This window comes from Lissotriton vulgaris, chromosome 6, assembly GCF_964263255.1.
Source record: "Lissotriton vulgaris chromosome 6, aLisVul1.2, whole genome shotgun sequence".
Lineage (NCBI taxonomy): Eukaryota > Metazoa > Chordata > Amphibia > Caudata > Salamandridae > Lissotriton > Lissotriton vulgaris.
Window position 1 is genome coordinate 602,635,867 of NC_141694.1, and position 16,168 is coordinate 602,652,034.

The following is a 16,168-nucleotide window of genomic DNA, read 5'->3' on the forward strand; positions in this document are numbered from 1 at the left end:
GAAGAAAAAGTTACTTACCTTCTGTAACAGTTTTTCTGGTGGATACAGTATCTGCCTGTGGATTCCTCACTGACCCACCCTTCTCCCCGTTGTCCCCCTTCGTATAACGAAAAAGTTTTCATTGTTTGACATGGTTGTTTTCTTATGTCTTTTGCTTGCCATACTTTTGGTTGGTAGGAAATGTTTTGTTTCTTTAGCTTTTCCTTTGTAGCTATATACTGTTTGTATTAGTGTATGTATTGTATTCTTCAATTATGTTGTCGGTCCTCCCGTTCGCCTTGAAGACACAGAAAAAATGAATGGAACGGACGTCAGCATGCCGACGAGGTCTTCTTATGGCTCCAGTGACGTCATACGGAGTCGCGAGTGGAGCCGTGCCATTGTGACGTTCTTGTCGACGTGGGAGAGCTAAGAAAAAGTTTCCGTGGAATGCTGTCGCAGGGGTAGTTCAAATGGTGAGGAATCCACAGGCAGATACTGTATCCACCCATAAAAGGTTTACCGAAGGTAAGTAACTTGTTCTTCTGTACCCTGTCCAGAGTGGCAATGATAGTATGCCGTTTAATTCCTCAAACACTGAACCAGGCATAGCATACAAAGAGCATTGGTATAAATGCAAACACGTAGCTAAAATTATAATTTTTAGCAATACTACTCTAATGGCGAGTGACTGGTGTAATAACCTATGGAAAGGACTGGATTTATTTCAGTTTGAGAATCATTTTGTTGGTTTCAAGTTTGTGCCATTTATCCTGTGTGTGTGACATAGATTCCCAGGTGCCAGAAAGATGTTCTTTCCAATGGAATTGGCAACATGTCCACTATGTAAAATGAAATTGTTGATTTATAAGCCAGAAGCTGTGCCACTTGCTAGGGCATCATTTTATTTTGCAAATTAACAGTTGATGATTTTGGTGATGTTTGTGTCATTTTCATGGATTGCCTTTCTTTGTACAGAGTGGGAAATGCACCACCAGCCCCCTCATCCTCCTCCTGAGCAGCAGTGGATACCTCCTGTTCCTGGTCCAATGGACCATGTACCTATATCTGAAGACAGCAACAGCCAGGACAGCGGGGACTTTGCACCTGAAAGTAGACACATGTTCAATCAGAACAATCACAGTTTCGGAGGCCCTCCTGATAATTTTGGAATGGCACCAATGAACCAGTTTGATTACCAGGTGAGCGGAATTTCTGATTTTATGGCTATTTATTGCTTCATTTTTCAGCTTACTTTAACTATTCCCATACAGAGGTCACAATTCTAGTGATTCTGTCAAATGTAATGATGTGCCCATGGTAAAGAAGAAACAGATTCCTATCTTGCTATATGCTGACGACGCTGTATTGGTCGCTAGGACAGGTTTAGCCCTGAAAAAACAAATAAACAATTATGTGTCATTTATGGCTGCATTAGATCTAGGCGGCGATCTATGCACAGATATGAATGTCAGCAGCCCTACATGCCAAGAACAGATGCATACTGGTAAGTAGCATATTCCGTCTTAATAGTGGGGAAACAGCCAAAGAAATTACCATAGTTTTTTATTGCTACTCGGAAAATTGAAATAACTAAGACCTTCTGATATCTGGGTGTACTTTTAAATAGTTCAGGGTCCTGGACAAATATGATAGAAAACAGATTCAATGCGCTAGAAAAGAGCTCCATGGCTATAAGTTCATTTTCAAAAAAGCTGGGTACTAAGCCTTTGGAACCAATTAAAAAGATGTATTACGCTTAAGCTATTGCTTCCACTATATATGGAGCAGGTATTTGGGGTATAACTAGAACTGAGCTTTTGCAGCAGAAAGAAGATGGCTTTTTAAAAAAAGTTATTTTTTCTCCCGAAAGGCTGCTCTAACTAAAACATGCACCAAGAGCTGAATGTCGCATTTGTATCCGACTTAATATTCATAGCCCCGGTCCTACTTTGGCACTCAAGTTGGACCAGGTAAACAGTGTAACTTACCCCCAAAAATATTATAGGCTCTTTATCCCTTGAACAGGCACTTCAGGTTCCATGGCTGCGATATGTTAAGGTTACCCTCTCAAAGTTGGAATTTGAATCCCTATTTTCTGATCCACTTGTATGAATACCCCTAAAGCGGACATCCAATTTGGTGTGAAAGAGCACAGGGATAATGAGATACGCATTAAACTGTAATAAAACCATGGTGGCATTATATTTGAGCCTTCCACATGCCCTTGGGGAAGCAAATTTATATCTGGTGTCTGTGACAAATCCCGGACACCGATATGTACTCTTGAGATTCAGATTAAACCTGATCCCTTGTATGCTGGGCCTCCCATCAGGGCTGTACTAAATCAACGAACTTCCAGTTTGCCATGTGATGGCATCTCCATCCAATCTAACCTCCATTTTATATTTTTCTGCAAATGTTATACTTGTGTTCGAGGCATGTGGGCTGCTGAATTCATATCTGTGCATAGATCGCCGCCTAGTGTTGGGTCCGGATGATTGCACATTGTTGTCCTGGAAGAGTCTTCAAAGTATCACGAGATAGATGGCTCCTCCCCTGGACTACAGTGCGCATGGGCATCCTCTCCATCCTCAGATTGTTTTTATCCGCCATTGGGTTCAGATGTACTTTCTTAACTCAAGTTCGGAATCGATATAAAACACTTTTTCACAAGGCCAAAAGGCCTTCGGGCGTAGGTATTGTCTTTCGTTCGGTGCCACATACTTGTTCCAGTTCTTCGAGCCGGACGTAGAAGGGCGCTTGCCTTTCTAGACACCAAAGGCCCCATCGACGATGGAACGGAGCCCGTTCAAACGATGCCCCTTTTGCAACTCTAAATACCCTCACATCGATGTGCACCCGGTGTGCAATAAATGCTTATCCACGGACCACGACGAGGCCAGCTGCATGGCCTGTTCTTGGTTCAGGTCGAAGAAAACACTTCGGCTTCGACACGCCGCGAAACAGTCGGCGCGGAAAACGGCGCCCGACCCGGAGAACATCTTCAAGGCTGAAGACGACGAGGGCGTCGATGAAGAGGATCCTGAACAACAGTCGGATGCTGCGTCGGAGCAGAACTCTAACTATAATGAGGACGAAGAAGAAGACTACGTCCATGATGAAGAAGTCGTCGAGGTAGGAGACGACGCACAGGCCATCGGAGCCATTGATGGCGACTCGAGCGATGAGCAAGGCCCAACCGCAGTTGCGGGGCCCGATAATGACACTGTACTTTCAAAGGCTCGGGTTGAGGCATTGCCGGAAGGCCTTAGCCAAGATCTTAATCCACATTCTATAGCCCCGCGTCAAGGCCCGGCTAAGAATATTTCTAAGGAACCGTCGGTCGATCAACCACAATCAGCGGTAAAATCGAAACCGAAACCAACAGACGCTAAATCGAAACCGAAACTGCTAAAGACAGTCCTCGGATCGACGACTTCGGATTCATCGGATCCAATCAAATTTAAAAGTGTCATCAACCCTTCGGGAGTCACAAGGGGGTGTCGGCCCGAAGATTGGGGCGCCAAAGCCTGTATCTAAGGTCAAGCACGTCGCACTGTCGACGTCCAAAGATGGCGACACGAACAAAGGACTCAAGGCTCAGAAGACTCTCGATCCGAAGCTTCCAGCCTCCAAGCCACTGGTGGTCAAGGCCTTCGAGTCGAAGACCACAATCGACCCAAAAGAGCATGTCAAGTCGAAGCAGAAGAGCGTGCCTGCTGCTCACCAAGAGCTCGAGTCGACACAAGGCCACAAACAAACTAGTGATAAGACGAAGTCGGTCGGATCGAAGACGGCGCCACCCTCGAAGGTGGTCAGTCCGTCTCCGATGCTTACGCCACCTATAAAGTACGGACTGCCCCCGACCGCACGACCTAAGGCGTTCGAGCCACAAAAAAGCACCGCCACAGCCAAGAAGGTGTCAGTAGCCTTAGGAATTCAGCCCATAGAAGAGGACGTTGTGTTCCAAGCGCCCTCCTATGATAATCAGTCAAAACTATTAATCGACTCGGATTCTGGCAGACTCACTATTTATAAAAGAAAGATCATTCCAGAGAATCCTATGGAGTCATACAAGATCCCACTCAAAAAGAAGAGGGACTGAGCCACCTCACCTGTTCTTTTTGAACCTGTAGAGTCCTATGGACAGGAATACACCTATTCTCCCACACGTACCAATGAGGATGTGGGGGAAGGATACAATGAGGAAGAATTTAATTATCCTATTGACACAGATCAAGAGGAGTCTCAACCCTGGACTGACCCTGTTGAGCCACACACCATGCCTGACACTCAGTCCTATACAGTCAAAACCTCGCCTACTGAAGATACAGCTGCGTTTAACGCATTGATTGAAAGGGCAGCCAATAACCATGATGTAGAAATGCACGCTGACCCGGTAGAGGAAGACTTTTGGTTTGACACTTTCTCAACTTCAGAAAGATCAGTAAAGACATTGTCTATGCTAAAGGGTGTCCTTAAACACGCTGGTGACATTTTCAAAGAAACCATAAGGGCAAGGGTTGTGAACCCAAGAATTGAAAGGAAATACAGGCCTGCGCCTGTAGACCCGACGTATATCAAAGGCCAGCTCCCATTGGACTCCTTAGTAGTGGCTAATGCTCGTAAGAGAGCGAACTCTCAAACAAGTGGTGATGCTCCTCCTCCGGACAAAGAATCCAAAATCTTGGAAGCTTCTGGCAAACGAGTAGCGGCTCAAGCGGCAAATATTTGGAGAATCTTAAATACACAGGCCCTATTAGCCGGATATGATAGGGCTCATTACGACACGTTAGAGCAGCTACTATAACACCTGCCTGATGCTTATAAGGAGGGAGCAGAAATGCTAATACAGGAGGGGAAGCTGATTTCAAATGCATCCATTAAATGTGCGCTAGATGCAGCAGACACAGCAGCTAGGGCCATCAACATAAGTGTGATGCTCAGAAGGCATGCCTGGCTACGCATCTCTGGTTTCAAGCCAGAGATCCAAACAACTTTACTCAATCAGCCGATTAACCCTGACTTTCTATTTGGTCCCGATGTAGACACGACCCTAGAAAAAATTAAGAAAGACACCGAGACAGCCAAATCCATGGTAGCTCTGCGGTCACAGCAGTTATGGGGCGGTTCCTTTCGTCGCTCCGGTAACAGGGGAGCCTCTAGAGGTCAAGCATCACAGCAAGCCCAATACAACAAAGGAGGCACACAGACCACCTATAACAAAAACAATAGGGGTGGATACCGTGGGAACAGCACCAAAGGCAGAGGACGAGGATATAATAATGCCAGATCCTCCGCCACCAATAAACAGTGACGTCTTGTCACTGCCCCCAGACCATATAACACCGGTCGGGGGAAGACTTCAGCAGTTCCTGCCAGTCTGGGAAGGCATTACCAGAGACAGGTGGGTGAGACAACTTATCCAATACGGCTATTGCCTAGAACTAACCTCCACTCAACATACCCCCAAGGCACCATCCTATGTTCCCAGAGCACATGCACTTATTGCAGCAAGAAGTCATCTGCATGCTGCAAAAAGGGGCCATAGAACTTGTGCCTTTAGAACAACAGGGTACATGTGTGTACTCACTGTACTTCTTAATCCCAAAGAAGGATGGGTCTCTTGGGCCCATTCTAGACCTCAGACCCCTGAACCAATGCATCTTGTCAGAACATTTTCACATGCTCACTTTGCAGCAAGTTCTACCATTGCTCAGTCAGGGAGATTTCCTAGCAACCCTAGACCTGAAGGACGCATATTTCCACATTCCAATTCACCCAGGACACAGGAAATATCTCAGGTTCACCATAAACAACCAGCATTACCAGTTCAAGGTCCTGCCTATCGGGGTCACTACAGCATCCAGAGTGTTTACCAAGTGCTTGGCGACAGTAGCTGCGCACCTTCGGAGACAACACATCCATGTCTATCCTTATCTGGACGACTGGCTTATCCAAGCAAAGTCAGCCCAGCAATGTGCCAGCCACATGTCCCGCACGATTCACCTCCTACACAGTCTAGGATTTTCATTGAATTACCCAAAATCTCATCTTCAACCCGCACATGTACAACAGTACCTAGGAGCGAAAATAAACACTCTGGCAGCAACAGCACAGCCAAACTCCGCAAGAATCAACAGCATGCAATTGCTGATTCAGAAATTCAGACCCCAACACTCACTCCCAGCGCAAGTATTTATGCAGCTGATAGGCATGATGGCCTCCTGCATCTTCATAGTCCCTCACGCGAGGCTACACATGCGTCCGCTTCAGGAGTGCTTGGCACGACAGGGCTCGAAGGTACTGGTATCCCGAGCTACTCAGCATGTCAGTCGGTCCCCCGATCCGCCTGCCCCTTCAGGAGGACCTTCTGTCGCAGCAGCAGGGGACGGTTCTCCACCCGAACCTGTCCAGTCTCCACCTCCATGCTTGGAGATTGAGCGGCGGCAGTTGAGGCCATTTGACTTGCCTCCTGAAGTCTGTGATGTAATTCTGGCAGCCAGGCGTCCCTCCACTAAGTCGGTATACGCCTGTCGGTGGAACAGATTTGTGGCATGGTGCACAGCAAAGGCTGTGGATCCACTCTCTGCCCCTCTTTCCGAGGTTCTTCTGTTTCTTCTCTCTCTTGCCCAGCAGGGCTCTGCTCTGGGCACTATCAAGGGCTACCTTTCTGCCCTTTCAGCCTTTTTAAGGCTTCCTGATCAGCCTTCTTTGTTCAAATCCCCGATTGTAACTCGATTCTTGAAGGGCATCACTCACATGTTTCCACCTGTTCCGTTTGTGATGCCTCAGTGGGATTTCAAATTTTAACAGGAGGGGGGAGAGAGAGAGTCAGTGGATTCAGTCTCCCGGGTCATATGAATAAACAAAGTGGAATCCACTCAGAGTGATAGTGATCCCTAGAGTGATGGGGAACACACAGTGTTGTTTAAATGCCCCTCACACACCAACAGGCCCCTTGGTGTCATGCTTCATCATCGGGGCAACTTTTTATTCAGTGGGATTTCAACCTGGTTCTGACCTTTCTGATGTGTGCTCCCTTTGAGCCCCTTCATTCTTGCCCTCTCCGTCTCCTGACTTTAAAGACGGCTTTCCTGGTTGCCATCACCTCTGCCAGGAGGGTGAGTGAGCTCCAGGCTCTTTCTGTCAAACCTCCTTTCTTGTCCATTCATCCTGACAAGGTGGTTCTGAGGACTAGACCTTCTTTCCTGCCCAAGGTTGTTTCGGCCTTTCACATCGGGCAGTCCATCACCCTCCCTTCCTTCTTCTCGCCTCCGCATCCTTCAAAGGATGAAGAGCGGCTCCATCGTCTGGACCCAAAACGTGCGCTTTCATTTTATATGGATTGCACACGCCAGTTCCGGGTGGATGACCAACTGTTTGTTGGCTACGTGGGTGCGAAGAAGGGACGGGCGGTCCATAAACGGACCATCTCTCGATGGGTCGTTCTCTGCATCAAAGCGTGCTACTCTTTGGCTCGAAAGGAGCCTACTGTTGGGCTAAGGGCCCATTCCACTCGGGCCACGGCGGCTACTACTGCCTTGGGCCGGGGAGTCCCTTTGCAGGACATTTGCCAGGCGGCTACGTGGGCCTCGCTGCACACTTTCGCGAGGCACTACTGCCTGGACAGTCAAGTCCGGAGGGATGGCTTCTTTGGCCGTTCTGTCCTCCAGGACTTTCTGGTGTAGGAATGTATTGGTTCGCAGACCCACCACCGGGGTTGGTATTGCTGGGGTATCTATTCTAAGGTAAGGAATCTAACACTAACGTGTTTCTTTCAGATGAACAAGTTACTTACCTTCGGTAACGATATATCTGTAAGAAACATTAGTTAGTGTTAGATTCCTTACCGAACCCACCCATCCTCCCCGTTCTGCGAACTGATACCTAGGGTTAAGGACATCCCTTTCAGGGCCCTAGTTTTACATGGCACCAGTGTTGGTTCTCTCATGGCTCTGCGTCTCCTGGCGCGGAAAAGCTGTGTACAAAGAACTGACGTCAGCGCGCGGAGGCGGCGTCTATATACTCCAGCGACGTCATCATGGCGCACGACGCCGACGACGGACGCGGAGCCGCAGGGGACGCCTGCAGACGACGCCTACCGACGCGCAGGGGTACTGCTACGCAAAAGTTTCCGGATCCAGACTGACGCCTGGGGATATTCTAAGGTAAGGAATCTAACACTAACTAATGTTTCTTACAGATATATCGTTACCGAAGGTAAGTAACTTGTTCATTAATCACTACCCTCCCACCACCCTGTTCTGTGAAACGGTCACTTTAAAAAGTTCCACATTTTAGATCAGCGCACTGGTACATCTGAATATTGTTGGGCTCCATGTCCGAGGCCGCAGAGATTCAATAAGGAAACTAACGTTGACACACAGGTGGCATTTGTATGTGGCTCCATCGTCCTTTCCTGGGTGGAACAAAGCCAGTGTGGAGCCACACGGCACCACCTGCCGGTGTGTGGGAGCATTTTTGTTAAAACCTTCCAGATCCAATCTGATGTCTGGGGATATTGTGAGGAATCTCTAGTTAGATAGAATATCCACCAGAAAATGCTTTAGCGAAGGTAAGTAACTTGCTCATTCATAAATAATTGATGAAAAGTGAAAGCATTTGTATTGATGGAAAAAAAATAATAATGATCTCCTCTTTTAGCATGGTGCTTCTTTTGGCCCACCGCAGGGAGGCTTTCATCCTCCTTACTGGCAACCTGGACCTCCAGTGCCACCAGCTCCCCCAGTAACTCCAGCACCGCAACAAAATCGCAGAGAAAGGACCTCATTTAGGGATCGCCAGCGTTCACCTGTTCCAGTACCCGTGAAGCCACCAGAGCCGCCTCCCCAAATTGGTATGTTTAAATAATTTATTTTTCTATAAGTATATTTTTCATTGCATTTTTTAAATTTCTTTTATGCATCATTGAGGTCCATGTTTGGTATGTTGTTGCATTGAAGGGTTAATACAAAAACAAAGGAAATTGTTAGCATAATCCATATTACACAATTTAATCATTTAGTCAACATTGCTTGGCTTTATTTTTAAATTAAAACCTTGTACAGCTTTTTTTAGATGTCTTCTCTTTCATTTCATTTTTAGGTCTCGGCTAAGCGCGCGGAAGCGCGTTCTCGCCGAGAACCTATTGTTGCCGTGTCTGCTTTCCAGGAGACAATCCTGGCCGCGCGCATCGCCTTGGAGGCGATTTCAAACTGTCACGCGCACAAGTACGAGCGCGCTGTGGCCAGCTGCTGTCTACGCATTCACACAGACACACACACGAGCGCCCATGCACGCAGGCACATACATACAGACACACACACGCACACACACACAAGTGCACCAAGCCCCCCCCCCGCGCCGTCGCACACGTACATACACACACGAGCACACACACAAGTGTGCCGAGCACCCCCCCCCCGACATACACACACGAGCACACACACAAGTGTGCCGAGCACCCCCCCCCCCGACCCCCTCCCCCCCTGCCCTTTTCAACTTACCGGGCCAATCTCGGGGGACTCCGCTCTCAGCACGCCAGCTCCATTCCCGGGGCTCCCTCTTGGTCAAGGTAGCCCGCAACACTTGCTTCTGCTGGTGGCCCCGGGGCTCTCCACCGCTCATAGGAGCCGTGAGACGCTTTTGCTCCGTCTGCCTCCTCTTCCGGTCCGGACGCGGCCCCGCCCTGTCAAAGGCAACCTTCTTATTAACGTGTACAAGCGGACCATGCAAATACCCCCACCCTAATGCTCCATTCAAAAGTGTATGTTGTCTACATTAAACAGGCTCATTGCCCACATAAGAATTGTCATTCGGAGGGTTCCAGCATACCTGTCAGAATGGTAGCTCTGAGAAGTAGTGGAGGAAGAATACTTCACTGGAGTGCAATATTGGTTTGAAGAAATCGTCATCTCATTCGAATTTATGGATGATGAATATAAATGAAAACATTTCGACAAGCCCCATATAGGAATGAGCTGGCAAGCATGCTGGTCAATAGCAGGCAGTATGTTACGCTGGTCTCATTATACACACATTTTTACCAGCTCAAAAAAAGTGGATCTAATCAGAGGGATTTAGAGGCACTCGTTCGAAACGAGTAAAACATGTTAACATTTTATATTTTATGCCTCGGGTACCTTCGTGATAAACAAGGATGAAGGGATTAAGGAAAAGATAAGAGTGCAAACACTAACTCAGGCGCGGGTGCCACTAAGCAGGTTAGGATAACAGTTCGGGTGGCAAGAAGCAGGTAAGCGAAGCAAGTTAGGATGGCAACTAACTGAGCAGGGGAAGAGACCAGGCAACGTTACTATGACACAGAAGATGAATTTGCAAGGACAAGGAACAGACAAGTGCGGCTAAAAGCAGGATTAGGGAAAGGGGTCAGGGAAGGCAGCAGTAAGGCAACAATCAGAGGTGACGTAAGTAAGGACATCAAGAAGCACACTAGAGTGGCGTGACCTCGGGTAGGGTGAAGACACTAGTGATCGCATCATTTCAGGGGCCTTAACAGTATGATTGTACGGGCAGGGAAGAGCAGATTGAAGAAAGGGACCGTAACAGCTAAATCAGACAATTAGTAGTTTGGGGGCATGGAGTGAACTAAGAGATATAAATCGGATACAGGTTTGTGGAAAGAGGATCAAGAATGGCTGTGCAGTGGTGGGGAGGACAAGATCTGGTAAATGAGGTGTCCATTAACTTAGCAAGACGGTTGGGACCAAATGAGTTACTGGAGGAAAAGCGCTTGTGAGGGGACAATTGGGTTGAGCGAGTGCTCAGTTCTTACTGGCGATAACTTATTTCAGATGGCCTATAGCCTGCTAAGCGCATCTCTGATGGACTGTGTGGTCACCAATTGTAGCTGCTTTTGCGAGTGTGTACTGGAAAAGGGCTCTGATTTTGTGTGCTCCACAGCGGTAGAGAGGTTCTCAGGTGAAAAATGAAATATTACTTTCGGTACCACATAATTTTAAACCGAAATATTGTTAGGAGAGTTCACTCCCACTGTGAAATTGCATCCACCACAGATGGCACAACCTCCTCTGGATAAGCAAGTCACCAACAATTCATCCCTGGTTCTTCTGGGCACCCCACAGTTCCATCTGAAGCCCCCAAGACTCTACACGTTACATCAGAGTTAAAGGGGCAGAGGCAGGTTACAACACATCTCCCCCTCAATCATACGCTAACTAGCCAACTGTAATAATGAAAGAAAAGTTAAAGTTCCAAAAATATAACAGAAAATATGACCAACAAAACTCATTGGGATTAGAAGTCAAAGGCTATCATGGTTTTAGGAGATAAACAACACATAAAAAGTTAAGAGTTTACTTATAATACTATATTTGGTCTCAGTAATGTAAAGTAGAATACGTCTAGAGCACAAACAATGCCTACATAGGGATAGAACTTTAAAGCATAATCCTTGAGGCAAGCAAGTAGCTTCTTCAGTCTAGGGATTTTTTTTCGTGGACAACTTGAACCCCTATCCTTGTGATGCCTTGTCTTGTTTTGTAGGTGGCTCTATGTGTGGGTGGCTCTGTCTGTGTGAGGGTGGCTCTGTGTAGGTGGCTCTGTGTGTGTGGGTGGCTCTATGTGAATGACTCTGTGTGGGTGGCTCTGTATGTGTGTGTGTGGGTGGCTCTGTGTGGGTGTAAATGCAATAGGTCATGCATATGCGAGCGATTAAGCTATTGGCCTTGTAAATGACAATGCCATTTATTTAACGATTAAGCTATTGGCAGTGTAAATGACATTGCCATTTATTTATGATTTTAAAAAAGTCATGAGCAATGCCAATAGCTCTACCTTTAATAATGCCGAGACCATTGCATTGTAAATGCTTGTTTATTTGTGTCTGTAGTTCATGTTAACTAATATCCTAGCCAACCTGAGCTCTTGACCATACTTTGCAAGCCAGCGCAAATTCTTTGTGCTACTGTATGCAGTGGTCATAATTTTAATAGTTTTTGTCCGTAAAAATGTGGCTTATTCCATTGGAGTACTGGTGACTGTAAGCTTTTTTTCATCTACTTGTTTTGTTCAGGCCTAACAATAGCTACAATAAGCTAAGAACAGAGCATAAAGAACTTGTTTGTTTAAAACAACTGGGTATATAAGGGATGGCTTTGTGGAATTTGGAACCCGGTTGAAGGCCTTATGCTGTGTAAAAGCATCTGTTATCATTTAATGGACATTACAATAGCAGTATAATTTGCATTATTGTGCATCCATAAGTGGTGCGGGGAAGATCTCCATGTTCAGTCAGACAGCACATGTGCTCTCTATTCAGTTTCCACAATTTCATTCTTGTAGTGTACTTTTTGTTGCAAAATACATTGTCATTCAAAGATAGTCGGTGCCGCAAAAGCTTGGAAAAACCTACTGGTGCCGCTGAGAATTCCACTGAGCAGCTTTCTTTAAGGAATGGGTTAAAGACATGGCTGTTCTCTGAAAAAGCCTCTGCTCCCATGGAAACCGGTCAGACAGTGCTCAGCGCCAGGACACTCTTGCATAAAAGCGCACTTTAGAAGCTTTAATAACATAACAGAACATATCAAAGACAAACATTGGCCTTTCTTGATGCTAGCAAAGCGTCCTGCAAACCCTTATTAGACAGTGTCTTCACATCTGCTACCCTAACCCCCAACAGCTGGTTGGACCCATTGAGGGAGTTAACACTAGAGTTTTGTAATCTTAGTTATTATGGTGTTGAGTTTACCTGTTACGAGTTGACCTCTGTGGGATTTGACGCTGGGGCCATAACCACATCTTTGATGTAAGGTAGGGGCAGGAGGCTTGGTTGTCAAAATTTCTGGTATTTGTAAAATTGAGTTGTGTATAGGTACAAATTAATCCGCTAGTCAGTGAATGACCTCTAGATGTACTGATTGCAAACACCCTTCAACCTAGAGAAACCTATGTGTTCACTTTAAGGGAATTCTGAAATTCCTCCAGGGTGGTAACCTGTAGAAGTCATGTTCCACTTTGTGAGGGGAGGACTTCTCCCATCATTGTACCTGTCCAATTGACCCTACTTTGGGCCTTATCCCAAGTGATGGACACTGTCGTTGTGGCGTAAGAATGATGATCAGGAAGACAGCCCCATTTAGCATGTGGAGTGTATATGAGACCGCCATTGATTATAGTTCAAACCATGGGTTCAAGGCATGTGGGCTGGTGAATTCATATCTGTGCATAGACCGCCGCCTAGTGTTGGGTCCGGATGATTGCACATTATTGTCCTGGAACAGTCTTCGAAGTATCACGAGATAGGTGGCTCCTCCCCTGGACTACAGTGCGCATGGGCATCGACTCCATCCTCAGATTGTTTTTTTCCGCCATTGGGTTTGGATGTCTTTGAATTCCCTCTTGTCGGAATCGATAGAAAACTTTCCTAAGACCAAAAGGTCTTTAGCCTAATACGTGGTATAGGCTTGCGTTCGGTCTTAGTTCTTCCAGCTCGGTTCCGAGCCGGATTCCTTCACCCGCGTGCTTTGACGCGGGAGGCCCAGTCGACGCTTCAGACCCTATCGACCGTTCGTCATGGACCGTAGTCCATTTAAGAAATGTCCCGTCTGCAACTCGAAGTATCCCCACATCGACGTCCACCCGGTGTGCAACAAGTGTCTGTCGCCGGACCACGATGAAGCCAAGTGTATTGCTTGTTCACGCTTCAGGTCCAAGAAGACGCTTAAGCTTCGACGAGCTGCGCGCCAGGAGGCCCAGCATGCTGCACCGGCGCCTGTGGACATCTTCGATGCAGGGGATGTCGAGGAAGAATCTATCCAGGACATTAGGGAGTCGAACCCCGCTTCGTACGTCGAATAAGACTACGACGCGGACGCAGAGATGTTCAAGGCGAGGAAGTCGTCGACGAGGTAGGGGACGACGGGGCCCTCGGGGCCATGGAGGATAGCTCGGACGAAGAGCTTCCTCAAACTGACTCTGGGGCCGTGCCAATTATTAAGGCTCAGGTCGAGGGATCGCCTTCGGGCCTTACCCAAGATCTTACCATGGGTTCTACGGCCCCGCCTCTGGGCTCGGCCACGGACATTGCTGTTGAGCCACACCCTGGCAAATCGAAACCAAAAGTGAAACCTACGGTCTCGACTCAAGAAACTGCGCAGGTGCCGTCCTCGAAACCGAAAGTGAGCATCGTTCTGGTCGGCTCCAAGGCCTCGGAGCCCTCGGCGCCGAAGAAACCGAAGGGTGCTGTCGAGCCGAAGGCTCAAGTCAAGGGAGTCGAGACGAAGTCTGCCGCGCCGAAGACTAAAGTCAAGGTGGTCGAGACGAGCGCGTCGGCGCCGAAGACGGTCGACACCGGCAAAGGCCTTGGCGACCCGAAGAAAGCTCTCGGCGACCCGAAGAAAGCTCTCAGTGACCCGAAGAAACGTCTGGATGACCCGAAGGTTCTCGTGACCCCGCGTCAACAGGACCGGGCCAAAAGCGGCGCACCCGGTGAGCCGACTCCAGTGGAGGCCTCGAAGGATTCCATCGAACCGGCGCGTCCATCCGCCGCGTTCACCAAGAAGGTGACGGACGCTCTTCAGCGCATCGGGGACAGGACCTTATCGGTCGGTCCGAAGGATCCTCCGCCTCCGAAACCGGTGGAGAAACCACATAAGGCGTCAACGCCCATCCACTTTACGTTGCCGCCGAAGACGGCGCCGAAGGCTTTCGCTCCTAAGGCGGTCGCCAGCGTTCCCGAAAAGGTCTCCTCAGCGCCGAAGTCGTCAACGGTGGTCCCTGTCCCACAGCCCCGACGACCTTCAATGGACGAGCATCAAGAACACTTCATTGATGCCGAAACAGGCAAGCTTTCCCTCCACAAGAGGAAAATCGCCCCTGAACGCCCCATGGAGTCCTACAAGATCCCTCTCAAGAAAAAGAAGGACTCTGCTTCCACTCCCGTCTTGGTGGAACCAATATCCCCTCAGACTCATGATGTTTCGCCCACTTATTCTGATGTGGACGCTGGAGAGGGAGATGATGAGGACGAATACAGTTATCCTGTCTATACAGACCCTGAGGATACCAACGAACCCTGGGCTGCTGGTGCTGACCCAGGTGATCCTCAAGCAGGTCAAGACCCTCAGCTATTTTCTGCAAAAACGTCTCCTACAGAGGACTCTGCAGCTTTCAATGCCCTCATTGAACGGGCAGCTAACAATCACAACTTCCAGCTCCATGCTGACCCTGTTGATGTCGACTTCCTTTTTGATACCTTCTTAGTCTCAGAAAGAACTGTTAAGACTCTGCCTATGCTGAAAGGTGTTTTAAAACATGCTAGCGAGATCTTTAAAGAACCTACCAGGGCGAGGGTGATAAACCCTAGGATTGAGAAGAAATACAAGTCAGCGCCTACTGATCCTCCCTACATCAAAGGACAGTTGCCTCTGGACTCCCTTGTCTTGAATGCCCGGAAGAGGGCTAATTCTGAGACTACGGGTGATGCTCCTCCCCCAGACAAAGAATCCAAAGTCTTTGAGGCATCGGAGAAGAGGGTAGCAGCACAGGCAGCCAACATCTGGCGCATTTCAAACACACAAGCGCTTCTAGCGTGCTATGACAGGGCACACTATGACACACTGGAGACCCTGTTGCAGCACCTGCCTGATGAATACAAGGAGGCGGCTGAGATGCTTATTCAGGAAGGGAAGCTGATCTCTAATGCTTCGATTAAGTGCGCTCTGGACGCGGCTGATACCGCAGCCAGGGCTGTCAACACCAGTGTTATGCTACGACGACATGCCTGGCTCAGAATCTCTGGATTTAAGCCGGAAATCCAAACCACCATCCTTAATCAAACAGTGAATCCAGATCACCTGTTTGGCCCGGAGGTTGACACCACCCTAGAAAAAATTAAAAAGGACACGGAAACTGCTAAATCCATGGGTGCCTTACAGTCCCAGCAGTTTCGGGGTGGGTCTTTTCGTCGCTCAAGCACTAGAGGCGTTTCCAGAGGCCAGCTCTCCCAGTCCACGCAGTACTACAAGGGCAACACTCAATCCACGTACACCAACAAAAGTCGAGGTGGATATCGTGATAACAGCGCCAAGGGCAGAGGTCGTGGAAACAACAACTCCAGATCCTCTGCCACCAACAAACAGTGGCGCCTTGTCACTGCCCCCCGACCACACAACACCGGTCGGGGGGAGACTACAGCAGTTCC

General features: G+C 48.1%; 1 protein-coding gene across 2 annotated transcripts in view; it reads left to right on the forward strand.

Moving 5' to 3' along the window:
• PNISR (PNN interacting serine and arginine rich protein) overlaps positions 1-16,168 on the forward strand; it is a 272,254-nt gene that overhangs the window by 106,375 nt on the left and 149,711 nt on the right. For both annotated transcript variants that reach the window (XM_086926623.1, XM_086926624.1), the window contains exons 4-5: positions 958-1,181; positions 8,650-8,842. In XM_086926623.1, coding sequence (XP_086782749.1) covers positions 958-1,181; positions 8,650-8,842 — 417 coding nt within the window. The remainder of the gene's footprint in view (positions 1-957; positions 1,182-8,649; positions 8,843-16,168) is intronic.